The sequence below is a fragment of the Parasteatoda tepidariorum genome, chromosome 9 (genome assembly GCF_982258835.1).
Source record: "Parasteatoda tepidariorum strain Cologne lab strain chromosome 9, Ptep-v5.0, whole genome shotgun sequence".
Lineage (NCBI taxonomy): Eukaryota > Metazoa > Arthropoda > Arachnida > Araneae > Theridiidae > Parasteatoda > Parasteatoda tepidariorum.
The window spans coordinates 51,983,039-52,005,811 of NC_141763.1; the positions used below are offsets into that span (position 1 = coordinate 51,983,039).

Genomic DNA, 22,773 nt, shown 5'->3' on the forward strand with positions numbered 1-22,773 from the left:
CTTTTGATGAAATTTGCTTTATCAAACAAGCAAACATAGTTGTTTCCTCAAATTGCTGAATATTCACTCAGAGAATTTCCTATGAAATAATTTCGTCGAAACGGAGAGTAAACCAGATTTTTGACAGTGAACCAGGATGCGAGGCAACATAAAGTATGTTTTCCTTTATCCACTAAACCATCAGAAATTTTTAATTTTCACTTTTTTGAATTCCGCGTTTTAAATTAAGGCATGATAAGGAGAAGTCTACGTAGCATAAATTTTCTGAAACAGCTTTGACGGCGGTAGCAACAGCAAAAAACTGTTTTTTTAATGTTGAATGCATATAATTTCACTGAGATAAAAAAAAAATACTATCAAAACTACCAGAATATGGTAAAGTTTATCATGTTCTCCATAGAAACACCAAAAAGGTCATTTTATCAAAGCACTTTGTTAATGTTTTTATTAAAATCAACAATAAAAAAAATTTTTATAATATGTAGAAAAAAATTGTTAAATGTAGTAAAATTTGGTAATTTTATCGTGATACTTTAGAGAATAGCATAAAAACCATTTATTCAATTAAAATTAGTTTTTGGTTTTTTTATTTTTTAATAAATGTGTGATAATGAGAACTGTAATTTTGAAAACCAGAAATACCTCGAACGGCAAAAATTACCAAATGAATGGTCTAAATACCTTATATTTTAGTTCTATTAACCAGAATTATAGGGATTTTTTTTCTTCAGAAAAGTCAATTCATGCAGTACAGTAATTTCATTCAGTAATGTCATACAGAAGTAATACCAGAGTTTTTTTTTCTGTGCAATCTTTACAATTTGAACAACTTACTCTTGGATAGCTTTACAGATAATTAAACAAAAGAAATAAAAAAAAAATTCCCATTAACTGTATTACTTCTAGATTTTTACTCTCATATAAAATAATCAATTACTTAAACTGCGAAATAAAACACTCTCACCAAAACATAAACAACTCAGAACCACTCTGAGAGAACGAACGGAAAACCGAATAAACAGAATATCTTAGCTTTTAAAACCATTTAGATTCACTCTCCATCATAAGATTACAAGAAAACTCCATCTAGACACCTTCCAGTTTTCATTTTCCTTACTGTCGATCTTTTATTTACCTTAAAAAGCGTAATAAACTTTTCTGTTGATAGACTTTACTTTTTTGTCCCTATCTCTATGTCCCATTTACAAGCGTTTTCGCTATCCTTAAAGTGTATTTACTTACACTCTTTTGATTGGTTGGCGTTTTTCTTTTCTGTCTGGGAGAAAATGAAATTGAGACAACATAGGAAAAGTATATCTAAAATAATTTACGGTAAAAGATTCGAAAAACGACTGGGAATGTAACCCGGCATGTTCGAACCAGTATCCAGTATTTCTATCAAAGTAAATAATAATTTGCACGGGAATAACTTTTTCATTTAATAGATTTGTCATATGTAATGGATTTACAGAATTTCAAAATTCACTTCTTTAATCTTGGAGTTCAGAAACCAATAGAAGCTCCGAATAAATCTTGGGACAATCTTATCTTCGTAAAGTGCTTTTAGAGAAATAAATGTATATAACCGAAAGGGAAACCAGATAAACTATTTTTTTTTTTTATTCTAAATAAATTTAAGCCTAATTCATTTTCAGACAGCTGTCAGCCAACGACATTTTTACCAATCCCGCTTGGAAAAGTTAACTTGACTGATATTTTGGCACTGGGCCATCATTGTATATTTTGATTATATATCAAAATTTACAACGAGAGCAGATTTTGCGGAATAATACAGAACAAAATAACTAATGTACAATACGCAAAAATATCGGTATTATACGTTCTGAGTTATTAAATTTTTGAAAAAAATCATTTATTTAAAATTTGATTTTGCACGAGTTTAAAATTTGATTTGACCGATTTCATTCAAATTTTGTATTTAACCGTAACAAATTACATTCTTTTAAATGATGTAAAAATGTGTACACTTTACAATTCAAATAATACAATTGATTATTTATTATATAAAACCAAAACCACTTTTTGTCATTGTTAAATAAAATAATAAAAAACAATAAATTATTTAAAATTATTTTTTTCAGGTAATTATCTTTGGGTAATTAAACTTTATAATTGAGTGAAAAAATTTCTCGATTCGACTGAATGGCTTCCGAGATATGATGAAATATACAAAAAAAATAAAATTAACATTAAGGGGTTCGAACTTTGAACAGCTCCAATGACCAAACAATTTTAAAATCATATTTCCCAGATTGCGGCTACCCCTATAGTTTGAGAGTCAGGAATCAAAAACAGTCACGAAAAAAAGACATCTTTATTCAAAAAAAGTGCAATTTTTTCTGTCTAATTTCTTAGCTTAAAATATCGTCTGCACTAATTAATATTTAAAATTAGGCCATCGATCAAACTATTGAGAGTACATGAAAATCCAATCGTTAGAACAAACGTTATTTATGGTGTTCTATGTTTGTTTGTTTTTTTGCTCACTGTACACTATTTTACTAGTTTTACTGCATGACAATATTTTTTTTTAAAATGATTACATAATGAAATTTTTTGACACATTAAATGTCATTCATTTCATAAAATTCGATCTAAAAACTACAGTGAATTACTATCACGTTCAGCAATCACGGAACGTGAATTCAGGGCACGGAGTGACAGGATTCACGATTGATAAATAAACTCTTTTTATTCGACAATAATTGTTGAAAGTTGAAATTTACTGCTATAACACCAAAAAATGATATTAATAACTGAGTTTTAATTGAATAGTAAATAGATTTCGATATTCCGTAAAATTAATATTATCAGTCTAAAAGAAAGTTACCATTTACCCGAGTTTTTACTTTTGTGGAAACAAATATATTTAAATTGTTTTCAATTTTTTATTGTAAGATTTAAAAATAGTGCCTAAAGAGGATTTTAAATTTTATGTACTTAAATAATTTGTTTTTAAGACGTTTTCTATTTTCGAAAAAAGAAATCTTCGATAACATTACTCCAAAACAATAAACCTTTTAACAAAATCACAAATACTTCGTCTTTTTTCTTTGAAAATAAACTATAGGATAAACTCCAGCTTTTAAAACCGCTTAGTTTACACTTTTATTATAAGAAAACGTATAAACTCCCTGTTATTTTATTCACTTCATTTTGATCTTTTATTTACCTTAAAAAGCGTGATAAACCTCTGCGTTGATAGACTTTATTTCCCGTCCCTATCTTTTACCTCCCCATTTACAAGCGCTTTCACTACTTTCAGAGCGCATTTACTCACACACTTTTGATTGGTTCATTTTTTTTCTCTCTCACACACAAGATTGAAAGAAACGAAAGAAAATGAAATTGCGCCAACAACAGAAAAAGATCGCTAAAATAATTTTCTCCAGAGAGAACCCATATGGGAGTTGGTTTGTTTGACCGAGCGAAGGAAAATAACAAGTCCACAAACTTTTCTCCTATACTCGATCTCATAAAACTTCTGGATGTCTGTCTGAGATCTTTTTCTCACTTGGCGAAAATAAATAGAAGGGGGAAAAAAGACAGAACATAATCCGACCCTTCTGGATTTTTACGAGTGGGGCTATAATTTTTGGTTTTCTCGTTTGAGCTGTAGATAGGCTTACATGTGGCGCGCTCCGTGTTTGATTGGACGCCGCCCCAGCACAATCACCACGGGCCGACGAGCCTGCGTAATAGTGTCAAGTAGAAAGAAATCGCTACTGTAACAGAAACCGTGACTAAGTTTGCAATATTTGGCGATTTATGTAACTTTGTTGTGCTTTTTTTTCAGTTCTTAACTAGTTTATATTCTATCTTTGTACAAGATTTCGTCTCTTTTTTTTTTCGATTTCAAATTTATTTTTGTTTGCTAGAAAGTAACTTGATGATCAATAGTTACTTGAAGGATCAATAGCATAATTTAATTAAAATACATTTTTTAAATATTATAGTGACCCGTTCCCTCCTTTTGCACAATAAAAAATAATGTTCGATAATGTTTATAAGCAATAATGGTTTTAGTACATGATAATATAAGCAATCAATAATATAATTTAATCGGGGTATCAGTATTTTTTACTCTCTCAGTACTGCGAGTATTTAATAATAATATACCTGATGATTTAATGTACAATAATATTTACGAGCAATCAATGTATCAGTACTTAAAAAATATCGAAGATCAATAATATAAATTAATTAGGGTATCAGTACTTTTGATTATATCAGTACTTCCAGTATTTAAGAATAATATACTTGATAATTTAATGTACCATAATATTTACAAGCAATCAGTGTATCACTATTTTATAATACAAATGATTAATAATATGATTTAATCAGCACTTTTTATACTATCAGTACTGCCAGCATTTTATAATATACTTGATAATATTATCAAATATTATCGTGTATTACACTAGTACTTTCATTGCTATTTTACTTGTTAATATAAATAATCAATAATATAATATTAGTACAATACTTATTTTGAAGGAAAAAAAACTTGGTTATACTAGAGGGTTAATAACTGGAGGGTTAATAAATATTTACCTAAATGTTAAATATGTATATTTCAGTTTGTTGATTCGATGTTACGCTCGAAATCTTTGCACCTTTATGTACTTTAGTCATATCCTGTAAATATTTGGTCTATTTTATCAATCGATCTACACTGTAAAAATTTCCGGTAAAAAGTACCGGTATTCAGAATGTCAGTCCATTTTACCATTTTTAACTGTGTTCATTTCATCCATTAATCCATTAACGGTATCCATTGTTCCATTTTTTACTTTTTTTTAAATGGATACGTATACATTTTTTGTAACAAAAAGAATCTAATATACCGTAATTTTTGTTGTAATAAATACAATAAAATATCTGAATTACTCAAATCATATAAATATTACTGTAAAAATTACGATATACGGTAAAAGGAATTTTATGAATGAGGTACCCGAAATGCCGGTATTTTGTCTGTAATTTGATCTGGAAATTTTCACGGTACATGGTAAAATTAATTTTTTGAACTTTATGCTGATACCTCAAATAAGGACGCGTCATAATTTATTTAGGTTACATATATTGTACCCTATTTTTTCAATTACAGATTCTCTAAAAAATTTAAGTTATAGCAGTTCAATTGTTGAAATTTTTCAGATTGTTTACGAAATTTCCTATTATTTACGATTATTTTAGAAAATGGGTACTAAATCGAAGAATTTAAGTTCTTATTTCTCTTCTTTGCAGTTAAATCGGTTGATTGGATAATGCGGAGAATATTTACCCGCCATTTAACACGACGCAATGAGGCGTGTTTGTGTTTTTAAAGCTCCATTCATCTTATTGCAAGAAAGCAAGCTTTTTTTTTCTTCAAAGTTATTTTTTCCGTGTATATGTGTTGTCATTATCCTTCATTAGTTGATTAACGTTTATTTGGCTGACTTGCTATTGCAGCATTTGCAGATTATTTTCCACCTCAAGATAAATAAATAAAAAATAAACATAAAGATTTAAAAAAAGAAAAAAATAATTTGCTGGGAGAAAAAGCCGAAAGCAAGTAAAAATTAGGGATAAAAGGAAAATGAAAAAAAACTTTTTTTTCTTCCTTTATGAAAAATAAGGTATAGTTTTCTTTATTTTAAAAAAATGAATACCGAAAAAAAATTATTCATTTTTTCAGGTTATTATTTTATTTCTCTGCAAAGTACCTGTTGATATAGTAATTAATTTCATTAAAGAAATTAAATTAACCCATTAATTACAATTCAGTTAATTTTGTCAATTATAGTGAATATGTTTATTTTAATATTATCATCTGCAAGTTAAACTTTTCTTTCTGATTTATATATTTGGCTATAAAAAAAAGAATCTGTTTTTCTCGTTTTGAGCAAAGCTAAAGAATAATAGTTTAATATTCAAGGTAATTTTAAGTAAAATAAAATTTTTGGGTATAATTTCATTATATTTCATATTATTCTAAATATATGTTAGATTAAGATTAATCTTAATTTTAGAAGCATACATCTCTGCAAATTCTGTTGAAATCCCAGATGTAGTTGAATTTTAAAAGATTGCACTGCAGATTCACTTTTTAAATTCTGTTACAAGGCCCAAATCATATTTATCTAATTTTTTTAGCAAATACCGTAACAATTATTTTCACCTTTTTTCCGAAAATTTGCTTTGTGGCAACATTACCTTTATTGAAGCAAAACGAATTTTTCCAAAATAAGCATGTGATTTTTTTTTGTTAAAAATTGCACCTTTTTATCCGGTAGTGTTACGTTAACATTCATCTGTTACTAATAATTACATTTCATTGATTGTTATAATTCATAGTATTCGAGAATTCTTGCGTTTCTATGTAGTTTGTTTTTATTAAATTAATATTTTTCCATGTTCTTAAATTCAATCACAAAACTAAGTCAATCCCTAATGTTTAGTTAATATGTCACTTTTAGCACTACCGCCGACTTTACGTACGCAAGTTTTTGTTCATTATTAATGCAGCGGAGCACACAACACGATTAAAAAAAATTTGACAAAATTACCGGATTGCATGGTAATGACATTTCTGGTATAAAAAGAAGAAGAAAAAAAAACATAATTCTGGTAATTTAATCCAAAGTATACCGCATTCAAAATATTCATTTGGCAATTTTTCCGGTCATATGGTAACATTTTACCGAACATTATGCTTTATTAAAATTGCAGTTTTTATTACTAAACATTTAGTAAAAATACAAAACTGAAAAATAAATTTAACAGAATAAATGGTTTTTCTGGCATGCTCTACTCTAAAGAATCACGATTAAATTATCAAATCTTGCCACATTTACCAATTTTTATCACATACTAAAAAACCATATATTATTGTCAACTTTAAAAGAAGCATTACCAAAAGGCTTCGGTAAGAATTACCGAACATTTCGGTGTTCCTGTAGAGTTAGAAACACTATAAATTCGCTTCGAGCATACCTTTTTTTACTCAGTTAAGTAAACCATTTTTTTCTTCTAATTAATGTTTCTTCCTAACGGTTATTTTAAGCTATAAAGTTTTATCAGTAAATACACTTTTAGTTAAACTTTCATTTTATTTGTTTATAAACGAAGCATTTACTTTTCCCATTCCGTTGGCTAATTTCTTGATTGTTCCATGTATGCCTGCTCCTCTGCGGTTCACTTTACGTAAATGTGTATTTACGGCAACATTACTCTTCATGCAGTGAAACAAACTTATTCAAAATTAGTTTCGCTAATGGTTGCCGTTTTATTTTTTCACTCATAAATTAATAGTGCTTTTTTTAATTTTTTTAATTCAAATAAATATTTTCTTGTAAGATTGTTTTTTAATATTACATCACTGGTAAAAGTAGCTAACTTATTCTTTGTTCCTTAAAAGTTGAACGAAACATTCTCTGCTTACTTCACTATAATAACAACCTTAGTTTTAATGCATTATAAGGGGGGAAATGATTCTGGTAAAATTACAGTACAGTATGGCAATTACCATACTTCTGATTTAAAAAAATCCTAATTCTGGTACTGAACAACAAAATATACGGTATTTAAACCCATTCATTTAGTAATTTTGTCGTTCATATGGTAAAGGTTTACCGGAAATTCAGGTTTTCAAAATTATAGTTAGTATTACCAAGCATTCAATGAAAAATCTAGAACGGAAAAGTATGATTTTAACCGAAGAAGTAGTTTTATGTCATGCTTTGAGGTATCATGATAAAATTTTCAAATTTTACCACATTTGCCAAATTTTGTCTCTTATTTTAAAACCATATATTTTATAAAAACTTTTACCAATATCTTTACCAAAGCTCCTAGGTAAAAATTATCGGGTTTTTTGGTGTTGGAGAGCCAGAAAAGTGGTAAACTTTACCAAATTATATTAGTTGTGACCAATTTTTTTTCTCAAAGTACAATGCCATTCTTAGAAGAAAAATATAACGATGGGTGTTTATTGAAAAATATTTCCTATTTTTCCTATATTAAAACGAGCTTACGTATTTCTAAACTAATTTAATGGGTAATGTTTGGAGCGAGTTTATCCCATTAATGTGTTCAGATTTAAAAGATACCATTTAAATTGTATATCAAAGCTCAATTTGGTGCTAACTTGAAATAAGATGCTTCTTCGTACAATTCTTTGATTTGGTCACCATCATATACAGATATTACACTATAATTTTTACAGTGTACACATTATGTAAAGTCATAATTTAACATATCTTAAACAACTGGTACTATGGCTTAATTTGAGCAGAAACAGGGTTTAACTTAGCACCTTAATGCAGTGAATGTGCATCCTATTGTAGTTCAAGAGGTAAACATAATGATGTGCTTAAGAGTTTTGGAAGAAGGATACGTTGAACATTTTATCACTTTTCATAAGAGTATAAATACGGCAGACAAGGGGCAGAAATTTATAGATTTTTTTAAATCTATAAATTTCTCGGCACAATAATTAGTTAAATGAAATAAACTATGCAATAACCCCTTTAAAATTTAATCACATATTTTATTCAAAATTAATTCATATAAATGTTATATTTTAAAAGTTTCGTTTTTATTTTATAAATAGTTCATTAGTTACTGTGATAAAATAATCACCATAATCAAAAAATTAATTTTTAAAATAATCACAGAAAAATTTTTTATTTCTTATTCTAAATAATTATTAAATGGATTGCATGATTTTTCGAAATGAATTTTTTCAAAATCTTTTCTAGTTTCTATACCATTTGTTCCAAAATCGAAATTTATAAATAGCTCAATGAATATAAATATTTATTTCGAAGATACAATAATCTTCACTTGTTCAAACATTATTCAAATTAATACTTTATTAAGATAGTGGAAAATGTTCACTAATGATTCAGATACTGTGTTCAACGTTTCAATTCTTTTCCTGATTAAAATAAAAAGCCTTATTCATTCCAGGATACTTTATTACACTTTAATTGTAATTAAATTCTGAGAATAGATTTTAAAAAGAAATCCAGATAAAAGAGCAATCAATTCTTAAAACCTCCGAAAATGTTAGATTGATACATTTACTCAAATAATTGATTAAATGAAACTCGCCCATTTATTCAATTATTTTCTTATTATTTAATGTTGATTAATAACTAACTATTCAGTTCAACACCTGTAAAAAAGTTTCATTGCGTTTTACCAAAATATTATTAAAAATTGGCTTTGATCGTAATATTGTACTGAATTATATTATAGCGTAAATTAAATATCGTGTAAATTTATTCTTTTTTGAGCTTGATTACGTGCTAGTATAATTTAACCAGAACAAAAAAAAATGGTTCAACACGTTTTCTTTCAGGTTTAGGTAAGTTATGCAAGATAACGATATTAAAGTTCAAATTTTAATAAATTATTTTCTGATACGTAAATTCTTATTATGGCTCAGATAGATTAAGTAGCAGTATTCATCTATTCATTATTTATACATTTCATTAATTTCTTGTTCTTTACACATGTTTCTAATTTTTATACGTTAACGAAATTTGTACTATTATTTAAAATAGCTATTTAAACCTGTTTTCAAGCTTATTTTACTTATTAAAGAAGCGAATGATGCTGTTTTTTTGTCAGAAAGACTTGCAAATAAATATTTAACGCTAAATTAGAAATATATAATAAGTACCATCGTCATAAAATAAGTTATGAAATTTCTATAAGTTAACAAAAGTCATGCTATTATTAAAAATTATTGTTTAATACTTAAAGCTGTTATTAGATTTATTTTCCTTGTTTATGAAGGAAAATATACCTTATTTATTTATTTTTTTAATTTAGTAAAACATATCAATGATTATTCAATGCTGTATTAGAAAAGTATAATAAATACCAAACGCTTTTCATATCTTTCTGCTATGTAAATAGCAATATTAATTAAATGTCTTCCTTCATTTTGAATTCACAATAATCCCTCTCCTCAGCCTTTCACAAAAGGGTATTGCTAAGCCACTAGTTGAATATGGATGGTATAGGAATTCCCTATTAACATTTTCTCCATTTCCCCAGTTTTAGCAAAGCGTAGCTAATGATGCAGAAGACGAAAACTTCTTGGCGCCTTTCCGCCTTTGGCGATGTACCGGGGGTAATCAGCGATCTGACAGCCCTAGGAAAATCAGTACTATGGCGACTCGAGAAGCAGCCTTTACTTCATTTCGGGTTAGTTGATGGGGCGCAACGACACCCCTCCCTTTCCAGTGGCTGCATCTTTGGAAAACCAAATCAATCGCTTACTCAATTTGTTCTCTTTTAACAAGCCATTTGAATCCACGCCGGAGATTTAATCAAAGTTGTAGTTCCGTTACCTGAATAAAAAAGATATTTGAAAAAGTTTTTTCTTATAAAATCGTCTGCTCCTTGAAATATTGCGTGACGATACTGCGCACTTTGTTTACTATTGTTTATTATCGTTTTAGTTTTTCATTTTCATTACTTATCGTTTTATTGAAATTAGCCACGCACAAAATATTTTAATTTTGGAATATTTTATACCAAGTATTTTTGGAAAAGAAAAACTATTTTCATCAATATAAGTGAAGATAAATGAATTAAAAAGAATTTCAATCAACCAAAACAACTTATATGAACTGTAGAATTATTTATTTGTTTGAAACATGCTTTACACTTGAATAAAAACAAACATTTCGATGGAAGGATTTATACGCAAAAGACATAATTCCTTGCGTGAAGCGAGGCGAAAGTCATTACATATTGGGCGCAGATTTTCAGAATGGTAAGCATTTTTTTATAATCAGTAAAATGATTCTAAAATGCATTGATATTTATAATATTATTATTTGGACAAATGATAAGACATTTTATCTATTATTTTTTTCAATGTGAATAATATTTTAAATAAAATTACTATTAATTAATATATATTTTCCCTTTTTCCAATTATCATCTTTTTAAAAAAAATCATTCATCTTTATTAAAAAAAAATTTAAATTCCTTTCCATTTTCAAACTTTGTGTATTCAATATTATTTTTGAAAATGAGTATTAAAATTTAATTTTGAATTTATACATATATTTGTACATTTTTTGCGTATATTTGCGCGTATATTTATACATTTTTTTATTTATATTTAAATAAATTATCCAGGATATATAATTAATTAAATTAAAAATTCCGGATTGTTTTAAATTAAGATTACAATATGAATTAGGATTACATTATAATTCTGGGTTACATTGAATTAGGATTATATTATAAATTAGGATTATAATATAATTCTGGTTTATATTAAATCGAAATTGAACATCCAGATGACTATGTTTAGTTGATATCTAGATCCCTAAACATACGATTTTAAAGAATAGAAGCTATTTTTAAAAAAATAATGAGATTAGCTATCCTTGAATTCGTATAAAATTTTTGCCACTGATCAAATTTTTTCTTATTAAATAATGCGTAGAAAGCCCAATAATTTGTAATGAAAGAACGCAAGTGAAGTAAGAAAAAAATAAAGATTAAACGTTAATATTGTTAAGCGAATGTTTTATTAATATTTTAATACAACAAATATTATCAAATTAATCTACTTTGTTAAATGTAGTAATTATTATTAATTTTAAATTGAGCTTTATTAACTTTATGTATTAATGATATGTTTGATATGCATTGTAATTGTTCTAAATGATGATAATTCACGAAAAATTAGTTAACAACAAATTATCTGGTACCGAATTTAATGCTTACGATCTTCTTCTAATATATGTTTTCTTTCTCATGTTATTTAATTGTATAGTGTTGAAAATTTTAATTATAAAAGTCTTATAAGTATAATGTAAGCTTTATTAACTTATTCGCTTTATTCATAACAATTCTCATAATGTTTTTTTAACATTAAATATTTTTTAACTTTTATTGTAATTTTCACCAACAGAGAATATTTTCAGTTTTTATTTCTAAATATTAACAATATCTGAGTTTATTTTTAATTGTTAAATGGTAAAAAAGAAAACTTAAAATATTTGCATAAAAAATTTAATATTGGTTACATGCATCACTTATTTTTCATTTGTTATTCATAATTATTATATTTTTAAGTATATTCCAACAAAATAAGAGCCAACGTAAGATATAATATAGAGATAACGTAAATTTTACAATATTAAATTTTACAATATTTTACAAATTTTAGGTAATTTTGACTGCACTCTTTTTTTCGGACAGTTACAAATGGTGTTCCCCATTCTAAAGCACTATAATTAAACATAGTCTTCAATTTAAAACTTGTGTAAAAACTGAGAAATTAAATTTGATTATTAACAATACGGTTTTTAGTTTTTACAATTATGACTGTTAAAATTCAATTTTTTTTAATAGATTTAGAGATAAAAGGAACATATTTCGTTGATATTTATGTTCAAAGGTTTAATTCTTTTAATTAAACCATTTAATTCATTGTTCGCACATTAAAATAGTTTTTCCCAAATTTTCTAAACTAACTTATATTCGAAAGGATAAGAGTCATAAAATAATAAGTCTTATTTTCAAATTGCACAAAAAAAATTTCTGTTGAGAAAATAAAAATAAAAACTTGATTTCGGTATAGGCAATGATACCTATAAAATTTAAAGAAAGTACTAAATTAAGTCAAATAATTAAAGAGAAAATAAACATCAAGATATAAGACTGAAGTTTCCACAGCAAATGAATGCTGTATGGGTGCAGCTGAACAGACAAACTGATTAGCTCATTGATTCATGCATTTTTATATAAAACTGATTAGCCGATTCATTCATTGATCAGCCTCCTCTCTTCTCTCGTTTTAATCATTTACTCACAAATTTACTCATTGGCTCATTCATTCCTTAATTTACTAATTGATTCACACTTTTATTTATTTACTAATTCTCTCATTCACTAATTAATTCCTTAATTTACTAATAGATTCACACATTCATTCATTTACTAATTCACTCATTCACTAATTCCTTCAATTTTCGATATCAAGAGTCACGATTTTACGATAGCTGTAATTCAATCGTCTATCTCTTATACAAAGGTAGCGGATATATACGAGGTAAAAAATTCTCAGTCAACTCACTGTTAAAAGTACTCGCACTCGGAGTGACGGTACTTTTTACCGGGAAATCCATTTTTACCAGTGCAAGTTACGAAACGAAAAAATCCAATACATCTCAGTAATAATAATCATTAATAACAATAAAAATAATGGTTAAAAGTATTTGCACTCAGGGTAACGGTACTTTTTACCGAAAAATTTATTTTTACCAGTGCAAGTTACGAAACAAAGAAATCCAATACATCGTAATAATAATAATAAATAATAACAATAAAAACAATTATCGTAAAATTACTAAATCAGTCCTTTAAATAAATATTACTGAAAAAACTACGGCATAATATTTTACGGTAAAAATAAATTTTACGATGAAATGGATTTTACGGATGATCACGCAAAATGCCGGACGTATACCCTTATTTGATCCTGAATTTTATATTGTATATGTAGGTATATACAATTTTTATAAGTCTTATATAGTTACAGATAAGGTTTTATAACGTATGATTTATTGGCTTATGTAGGCATGTAAACTAATAAAATTTTAAGAAAATAATGCATTAAATCGAATAGTTAAATTAAATAGTGCATTTTAATCAAAATGCTGAGGTATGTTTAGTCCCTAACTATAAATAATGCAAACTAAATTCGCGTGTTCTCTGATTAATTATATACTCTCATGCAATTGAGCTTAAATTTATTACACACTGACTGAATTGAAAATGAATATTTAATTGCCACCTCTCCGTTTACTACGTCTGTTTCAGCAATATTCATTTAATAATATCATGATAATAGAAAACTCAGACGCTCAAATGAAAGATTAATAACTAAAACATGAAGATTAAAACTAAAGTTTCTGAATATTGAATGACTGAATAATGAATGAAATTTCTTATAAAAGTGATTTTTCATCCCTTTCTTGTAACTAATTCTATTCAAGATCTTCATCACGCCGTTTAAATTATTCAATCCATTCTCCTATATGAGGTATGAAATATTCAAATACGATGAAATATCTTTTTTTAATCTACTGTTTTTTTTTTATCCTCTTTTTCGTCATCTTCCATTATTCAAGCGATATCGGTGACAAAACTTTGGTGATCCTATTTCTGAATAGGAACTGTTATCAGAGATGAAATCTTTAAGTCAAGTCATTCATGAATGATTTATAGCTGTGGAGAAAGGAATAAACAGCAAAGGTGGAAATTGGGGAGAAGATTTCTCCCGTTTTTCAAACGCCGGAATGGAGAAAGTCGCTTATTTTTCTCTCTCGAAAATCCTGGTAGCCCGATTTATTAACAATACAAAGATTTTTATCTTCTTTATCCCGCTTAGTTTATTGTTGTTTATTTTAACTTTTGGGAAAAGGTTTTATCGTTTGAATGGATGAACATTAGTCACTCATTTTAGGTGTATCTTTTGATTCTAGATCTATGGTGACCTATCTAAACGAATGTTTTTATTTGAATGATTACAAACTTTGTAAACTTAGCTCCTGTTTTATTTTCACCGGAGAGAAAAGGAGATCAATAAAAACGATTGTATCCAACCTTTACTTCCTCCTTTTTTTCCACCATGAGTCAAAACAAACTTCTACCTGTGAGGTGCTTAAATTCCTCAGTACAATTTACCTCCTCCTTATGACTGACTACTCAGAGCATCGATCTAAGGTTAAATCTGACATTTCAAAGGAGTGGAAGACCCCTCCTTGTCACCACTGGTATGAGGGCAAAGAGCCTAGCTCTTCGTTTGTTCTCAACTGTGACAGAGCCTTCACGAACGATATTTTCAAGATTATCAAGTGGACACGCAAAGATTGCCTCGTTTATTGAAGGCAGGAAGATCTTTGAAGTCTGCTCTAATTGTTAAACTCAGCAGACCTCTGTAGAACACATCCTGGACTGCTTGGGTCTATCCAGAGAAGATTTATACGCTTATAAGCTTCTCCCCTTCTGGTCTTTCTGAGGATGTCTAATGGATCTCCACTTACTTCGTCAGATAGTTGAAGAATAAGAACAACCACGGGACTAGCAGCTTTTTCGTCCTTCAATGAAATTGATACCCCACAAAAACAAATTGAAAATTCGTAAGCTACAAATCGTTTGTGGTTGTCCCCTTTTACATGGTGAACGCTAGTGGGCGGGTGCTTGAACGGCGAGAGGACCACTCGTCTGATCAGCAGAGGAGGACATAAGGATTGATAGGTGTATAAACAATTAGAATGTATTAAATTTTTTTAAAAAAATTTCAACGTATTTTTTTACCGCTCATATCTATAAATTATTCCTTTCTTAATTCGTTTCGAAATTATTCCAGGCAAAAATTAATGAATAATTTTCTAATTTTCATCCACTTTTTATTATAAAAAAAACTTTATAAATAACATTTAATAAATATTTTTATCTTAAACTATTTTAGTATTTTACATAACATACAAAACGATGCATAAACTATTTATAAATGAAAAAATAGAGACAATGAACTGACAATTTTACAAAAGAAGTTTTAGTCTTTTAAATTTATTCAATGGCTAGTTACATATTCTTAACACTTAATTTGATAAAAACAATTAAACCAAAATGTTCACAAACCCCACATTAGTTTATATTTTAAAAATTTGATATTTTTTACAAAACTGAAGTTCTTTTTTCAACAAATAAAACTTTGATTGATTATAGCAAAATAAATCTTTCTACCTAATTATTTATCTATAGATAGTTATGTAAACAAGCAAATGAAAGAAAACTAAATTTTGCTTTAATGTTTGTTCAACGTTCGTGAAAGAAAGGAACAAATATTAGGTGATGTTAAATAATCGGTTTATCTTGTTTGACCTGTCGGATATCCGTCGTTTACAATGATAATATTTTGTTACCGAACTGTTTAAAGAGTTGACAAAGAATGAGAAAAAAATGTTTGACTAAACTAGTTGAGGAAGAAAAAAATTGACTTGACATATTTTTGAATCATTAATTTTAGCTCCTTTTTCCACATAATGTGAATTTAAAACTAAGGACAAATACTTTAATACTTTAAATGTGCATACAGTATTGTCCTTATTATTTAGTTTGATTCAATTGTCAAACTCAAATATCTAATTTATTAAAATTTATATTAAATGGAAAATATTTAATTTAAACTAGTTATAGTACATTATTTACTTTTTATGCAAATTTTCTAAAGATACCTTGGGAAATAATTAAAGCAGCTTTGAAGCCCTCATTCCCTTGTAGAATGTTACCCCCAGTGACATTAATTAGTTGGCTTGAAGCCATTATTGGTCTGAAAATTTTAGCCTCTACAGACCAATGAAAATCTATACCCTTTCATCGCGAACATTAATTTGCAAATCCCTTAAAGATGCTAGACGTGTCCAATAGTTTTAAGGTAGTAGTTTCCTTCTTTTTTTTTTCTTTTTTTTTATTTCTTTTTTTTTTTTTTTTTTTTTTGGTGGGGATGCAAGCTAAAGGTTTCAAACCAACAAAGTGCTTTAAAGTAGCGTTTAGATTCCTTTCTGCTAGAAAAATGAACTGACATTCTCGATTAAATAAGATGGCTTGGTCTGATCTGTTAAAAGTTGATTTGTCTGGAGCAGAGACCAAAACTTTCAGACTAATGAAGAACCTCAAGTTTCATCACGACTATCTCACCTTATTGATCACTTTGCTTTTAGAAGACAAGGTTTCAGAGCATCTTAAACAACTTGCAATTTCATCGCAACAAAAGAACTTTATGGGAAAAGGTACCAAAAGATATTTTGAAATAAATATTGGGTTTAAAAACTCAAATAATAGAACGTAATTGTTTTTCGTCCAGGTCATTAGACAAGGCTGTGTGCACTGTTAGAAATTTCTCGGAAAAAATGGTTAAATAACAATTTATTGAATGGTTATTATACCATATTTAATCAAAACAGTCAAATAATCATAAATAAAATGGTAATCAAACTGTTAAGTTTGAGAAAAACTGTTTATTAGCTGCTTTCACCTAATACGGTTAAACAACCAGAATTTTATAGCACCGACTAGAACCAACTAATGAAGCTACGTAATTCTTTGCAACAGCTCACATATCATAGCTGAGAGAGCTCATTTGTCAATCTCATGACCGGTAGAACTGGAGTTCGAGTCCTAGTGTTGACACCACAATATTTCCTCAATTCTCTTCAACACATGAAGAATTTTCAGTGACCGGCACTCTCCAGTGCCCATTACCTTACGAAACGCCAAGCACCTATATCTAATTTAATAATTGATTTTTTTTTTTTACGTTTTTGAAAAATTTTACTTGTAAATAGTTAAAAAACCGTATAATTTTGTATTCCTGGTCTTATAACCATACTTTTTCGAAATGGTTTCCGAACCATTAGAGAGAAAAATGATCTTTACCGTAAACTTTACGGTTAATCGAATGGACAGACAGCTGCCAGTTATTTTACCATAATTTTAGAATGAAAATTTTAACAGTGTATGGGAAAATAGGTTTCGTAAGTTGCTATAATTCTTTATGCTCATGTGCCTAAATTCACTAAAATTCACTTAAATCACTTTCTTCCATCAAGCTGTTTAGATATAACAACAATCTTTTTACAAACATATTGTTTTGTCATAAATTTAGTTTGTTTTTTACTCTCGTTATTTTCTGATTGTCTTACGGGGGTTGAAAAGAATTACCCATACTGGAATACTGAAAGCCTTATTCTCCAAGTCATCATAAATAAGACTTGTTTTCTTAGTAAGCAAATAATGTGCGATTTCGATCAAATATATAGCAAGAACCCATCATTTACGGATCACATCACGTAGCTCGTTTTCCCTTACTTTTTCCCTAAGTGAAAGTTCGTCCCACGAATGGCGTGACATTGTGAAACTGTTTTTAAGAGATAAAAATTGTATCGAATGGCCCACGAAGCTTGACCACTCTCCGCAATGGCCCTTCGTGACTCGTCGAAACTTTCATCTTCTCTCGAAATGTTAAGTGGTCTTGAAATATGACTTAACACACAACTCGCTCCGGATAACGATTGATGTGAAATGATAGCTGGACACGCTAAGTGGACTTGTCAATAATTTCTTTTTTTCCAACTAACAAGGTGTGCTAGATGTTCCTTAATTTCGAGAACTTTCTCTTCCGGATATTTTTCATTCATGATTATGAAGAAAAAAAGTTTTTAAATGATTTCTGCATTAATCAAGAAATGTATCAGAAATGTAATTTTTATAATGAAACCAATAATTTATGGTTTTTGTTTTCTGGAATTAAGGGCATTCTTTAGTCAAAAAATGAGATATTCTTCCTCTATTTTAAACAAAGGAGAATTATGTGAATGCAGTTTTCTTCATTTTAAAATAATTGATTAATATGTTTAAATGTTGTCGACTGGTCAAGAAGCTGGGCTAAAGTCAGAAAATTCCCGGGTTAGAAGCTATATAGTCCAATTAGGAGCTGCGTCCTCTTTAAACATTTTTTAATTTTCCGACTGCTACGAAATTATTCGTTGATAGGTACAGGCTGTAGTTCAGGTGGATGAAGACTTCCCACTTGAGCTTCTGGAAATTTTTGGTTATTTTGGCCGTTTGCTGATGCGCGTTGTGAGAAAGGTAGGCAAACTTGATTAAACTTAGCTAGGATGTCAATGTTTTACCATAACGTTCTGCATTCACTAAGATTTTGTGTTTCCTGAACTAAGTATCTCTTGTAAACGTGTGACTTGGTACTCGTTGAAAGCCCTCCGTAATAAAATAAAAAATATTAGTGAATTTTGTGTGTGTAAATTTATGTAAAACTTGAAGATTTCACTCAGATTTAGATATTTCGAGCAATCTTAGAAGCAATATTTACGGTTATCATACAAAAAATTCAAATAATCCAAAATAAAATTCTAGTCATCTACAATTTTTAATTATTATTTTTATTCTGAATTCTAGGGACCAAGCAAACAATTTGAAATATCCGCATTTTACTGTTTAAAAAAAATTAAGAACTCATAATCAGGAAAAAAAAAAGAGGGAGTAAAAGATGTTAAATTAGTCTAATTACCATAGTATGACTGTGAAATGCAAAACTGCTTTTTCCTTTGATTACTTTTCTACCCTTTAATTCAAGATATAAACATGTTTAATTCATATTTCCAAAATATATTTCGAAAAGAACTTTCGAAGGAGTTTCTTAGAAATGAACTACCCAAAAAGGAGATTTTTTTTAAAAGAAAAATCTTCCAAATTATTCTATATCTTGAATTCTAATGAAACCCTAGACTAATGATGGGAGGACACGTTTAAATCATATGACTGCTTCGTATCATCTACTTCTAAAAATATTTAATTAAAAAAAGTTCTCTCGAAAATCGTACTTGATGAACTCACTCAAGGACGAACACTGAGATAACTCTCTTATAAGAGATGCTCTCTAATGTAATTCGAAACTTCTCTTATGCATGGGTGCAAGTTGTTTGGAATCTTCTCCGATGAGTGACGTATGTTGACGATCTGAACGTGTCAACAGCCTTATCGGGATGGTCGCTGATTAATTACTTCCAAATTCTCAGAAAAAAATATTGTTTAATGGAGTATGGGTCATGTAGTGGAGCTATGGTGGTGGTCTTGGGCGTCAAATCTGGAAATTAAGGGTAGAGTTAATTTTAAGATTTAATGATTCTAAGGCGGGTTAATTATTTTAAGCTTTTATTGGTTAAAAAGTAATTTAGCTTTTTCCATTATGAGTTTGAAAATTGAGATGTAATGACGTCAGGATGACCTGATGAAGAAAATATATTAGTTAAAAAGTAATTATTTCCGTTTGAAATGTGAAAGTGTAGTTATTACTAAAAAACAATGTGATTTTAAATTAATTAAAAAAATGTCAACGGTTCTGCAAAGAAAAAAAAGTATGCTAAAAAATAACAGAATATGGTAAAATTTATGTTTCTGGCTCTAAAGAAGCACTGAAATGTTCGATAATTTTTATCAAAGCAATTTGGTAATGATTTTGGTTAAATTAGCAATAAAATATCGTTTTATAATAGTGTTATAAAATTTGGTAAATGTAGTAATGTTTAGTAATTTTATCAGGATACCATAGAACATTATTCGGTTAAATTTACTTTCTCATTTCATATTTTTTACTAAATGTGTAATGATAGTGAGACTATAATTTTGAAAACCAGATTTTTCGGTAAACTGTTACCACCGGAAAGGAAATATCACCAGTTGAATGGTTTAAATACCAAATAGCTTAACCAAAATTACGATTTTTTTTTACCAGAAATGTCATCATTTTTCCAGAATTATTTTCTCTATGAGGGACGAAAAATCCATCAAGGTTTTTAACTCATTATCATTTTTATTCTCTTTTGAATGTTGCAACAGGTTGTTTTTTTTTTAAATCTGAAAATTGAAATTAAGATAATTTAATTTTTTTTCTCTCTCAGTTCACCCTGTGCTTAGGTTTTTTACTCATTATCATTTTTATTCTCTTTTAAATGTTGCAAAAGGTTTTTTTTTTTAAATCTGAAAATTGAAATTAAAATAATTTAATATTTTTTCTCTATCAGTTCATCCCGTGCTCAGGTTTACGTAATGCTGAAATTTAGTTATATATTTTCAGAGGTATATATTAAAAACTAAAACAAAATCTGTGGAATTTGGAATGCGTAAATTTTAAATCTATAAAAACTCATTTGTATCAAAAAACTGAATTTAAAAAAAACTGGGTTATCATATTCAAAAAAAAACGTAAACTTAAAAATATACACTTCAATTTTAGGTTTTTCTTCTTCCTATTTTAACAGCCAAAAATGTTGCTGACAAAATTAAATTCATAAACTGCTCAGTCAAAATTAATCGAAATATTTAATTTCAAAGTTTAATATTTCCTGTAACATAATAATAAAATCTGTATTTTTTTCTTCGAAATTTATAACGTTAATTAACTTTCAACCCAAACAGTTTAACTATAATAACTTTTAATCTAATTGTCTAATTTCAAATGTTTATTTTCCGGTCACCTAGAAAGGTATTGAATAATGATGCTAACCGTCGAATTGTAACCCTAGCGCGTGTTACGTTTCGAACACGACATTGAACATTTGTTTGGAAAACATAACACATTCTGTCTGGTTTTGATTTTTAGACCTCGAAATCGTGAGGGAAATGGCAATTTAGAAAATATGGTCCCATTCGTTTGGGCACGAGAGCGATCAAAAGTTTGACCCTCATAACGTAATTCTTTATTTTTTCTTTTTAAGACATATTACCAAAACTAATGTCACAAAGAAAAATTCTACAAAATTGTCTAAAAACAATTATATTTATTATTCAGTATTAATTAATTTTGTATTTTAATTTATTAATGGTATAAATTTATTTAAAAACAGATTTATAACTTATCAAATTTGTTTAACTTAACGATTCTCTTTAATTTAAAATAATTTATTTATCTCTCATTCTCTTTAATCTACAAATCTCCCACAAAACTGAAATAAAAATTATTTCAGTTTACAGAAATTTCATAAAACTCTATAGCGAATTTCTTATTTCGCCTTTTCCTTCTTTAATATTACACACAGTTTAATCTATAGTAGCTTTAAGTATTATTTGCTTGAAATTGAACTGAACATTATATGATATTTCAAATCTGGATACCACTGACAATGCTTTATTAACACCCAATTTATATCTTTTTATTTATATCTACTTTTACTTTTTCGTCCTTCGAATTTCAAAGTTATGACGAAATCGTCATATATTTAGAGTTGAGAAAAATATTTAATAAAATTTTCATTTCTCAAGAAATACTGATTTCATAACTCTCCACCTCAACTAACGCTTATTTATCAACCAAGTTTATCAATTTCAAACTGAAGTGAATAGTTGCATCCAAATATTATGGTTATCTTTCTGCACATCATGCCAATCAACTATTTCAATTTTTTGACATACATCAAGCAACAAGATGATAACATTCCAATCAAACGTGTCGTGTTTTTACTACAATACACAAACAAATACGTTTTTAAAAATGTATTTTTAATTTTTTTAAATAATAATACGTTATTTTTATATATTTATTTTTTTTTATACTAATTCATTTTCTTAAGTATGAAATTTATTTATTTCTTTACTCATACTGATAAAAACCTTGGAGTTTGTTAAACTATAATATCATTTAAATTTCCTAAAAACTTCATTTGGGGCCAACTTGAACTATATTATTGCATAAATTAATCTGATTACCCGATTCCAAATGAAATATGGTTCAATTTAAAACCTTATTAGCAAATTTTCTCTAAATTATGTTTAAAGTAAAAATAATAAGGTTCAACGATGAGAATATCTGTTTAAGACCTCATTAACAAATTTGTACGATATTATGGATCAAAGTAACGCTAAAAATGTTTCATTTAACACCTCATTAACAAATTTTAACTATATTATAGTTCAAGGTAATGTGTTCAACATTGACAATGAACTGGTTAGCAATTTAAAAAATTTTAACGATTTTATGGAGCAACGTTATAACATAGTTCAACGAGGAGAATTTTTTGCTTAACACCTTCTAATTGCCTTAATTTACACAATATTGTGCTTCAAGATAATAAAAATAATATTATCAATTTTGGAAATGTACTGTTTTCCAAAAGTTTTTAAAAGCTACTACTATTATTA

The 22,773-nt window shown here is 27.9% G+C and overlaps 1 protein-coding gene across 5 annotated transcripts in view; it reads left to right on the top strand.

The window, feature by feature from the left end:
- LOC107455860 (rap guanine nucleotide exchange factor 2) overlaps positions 1–22,773 on the top strand; it is a 368,973-nt gene that overhangs the window by 211,459 nt on the left and 134,741 nt on the right. For 2 of the 5 annotated variants that reach the window (XM_087151809.1, XM_087151810.1), the window contains exon 1: positions 10,171–10,804. The exons of the other annotated variants lie outside the window; for them this stretch is intronic. In XM_087151809.1, coding sequence (XP_087007935.1) covers positions 10,719–10,804 — 86 coding nt within the window. In that variant the 5' untranslated portion in view covers positions 10,171–10,718. Of the gene's footprint in view, positions 1–10,170; positions 10,805–22,773 lie in introns of those variants that run through there. 5 annotated transcript variants of the gene reach the window in all.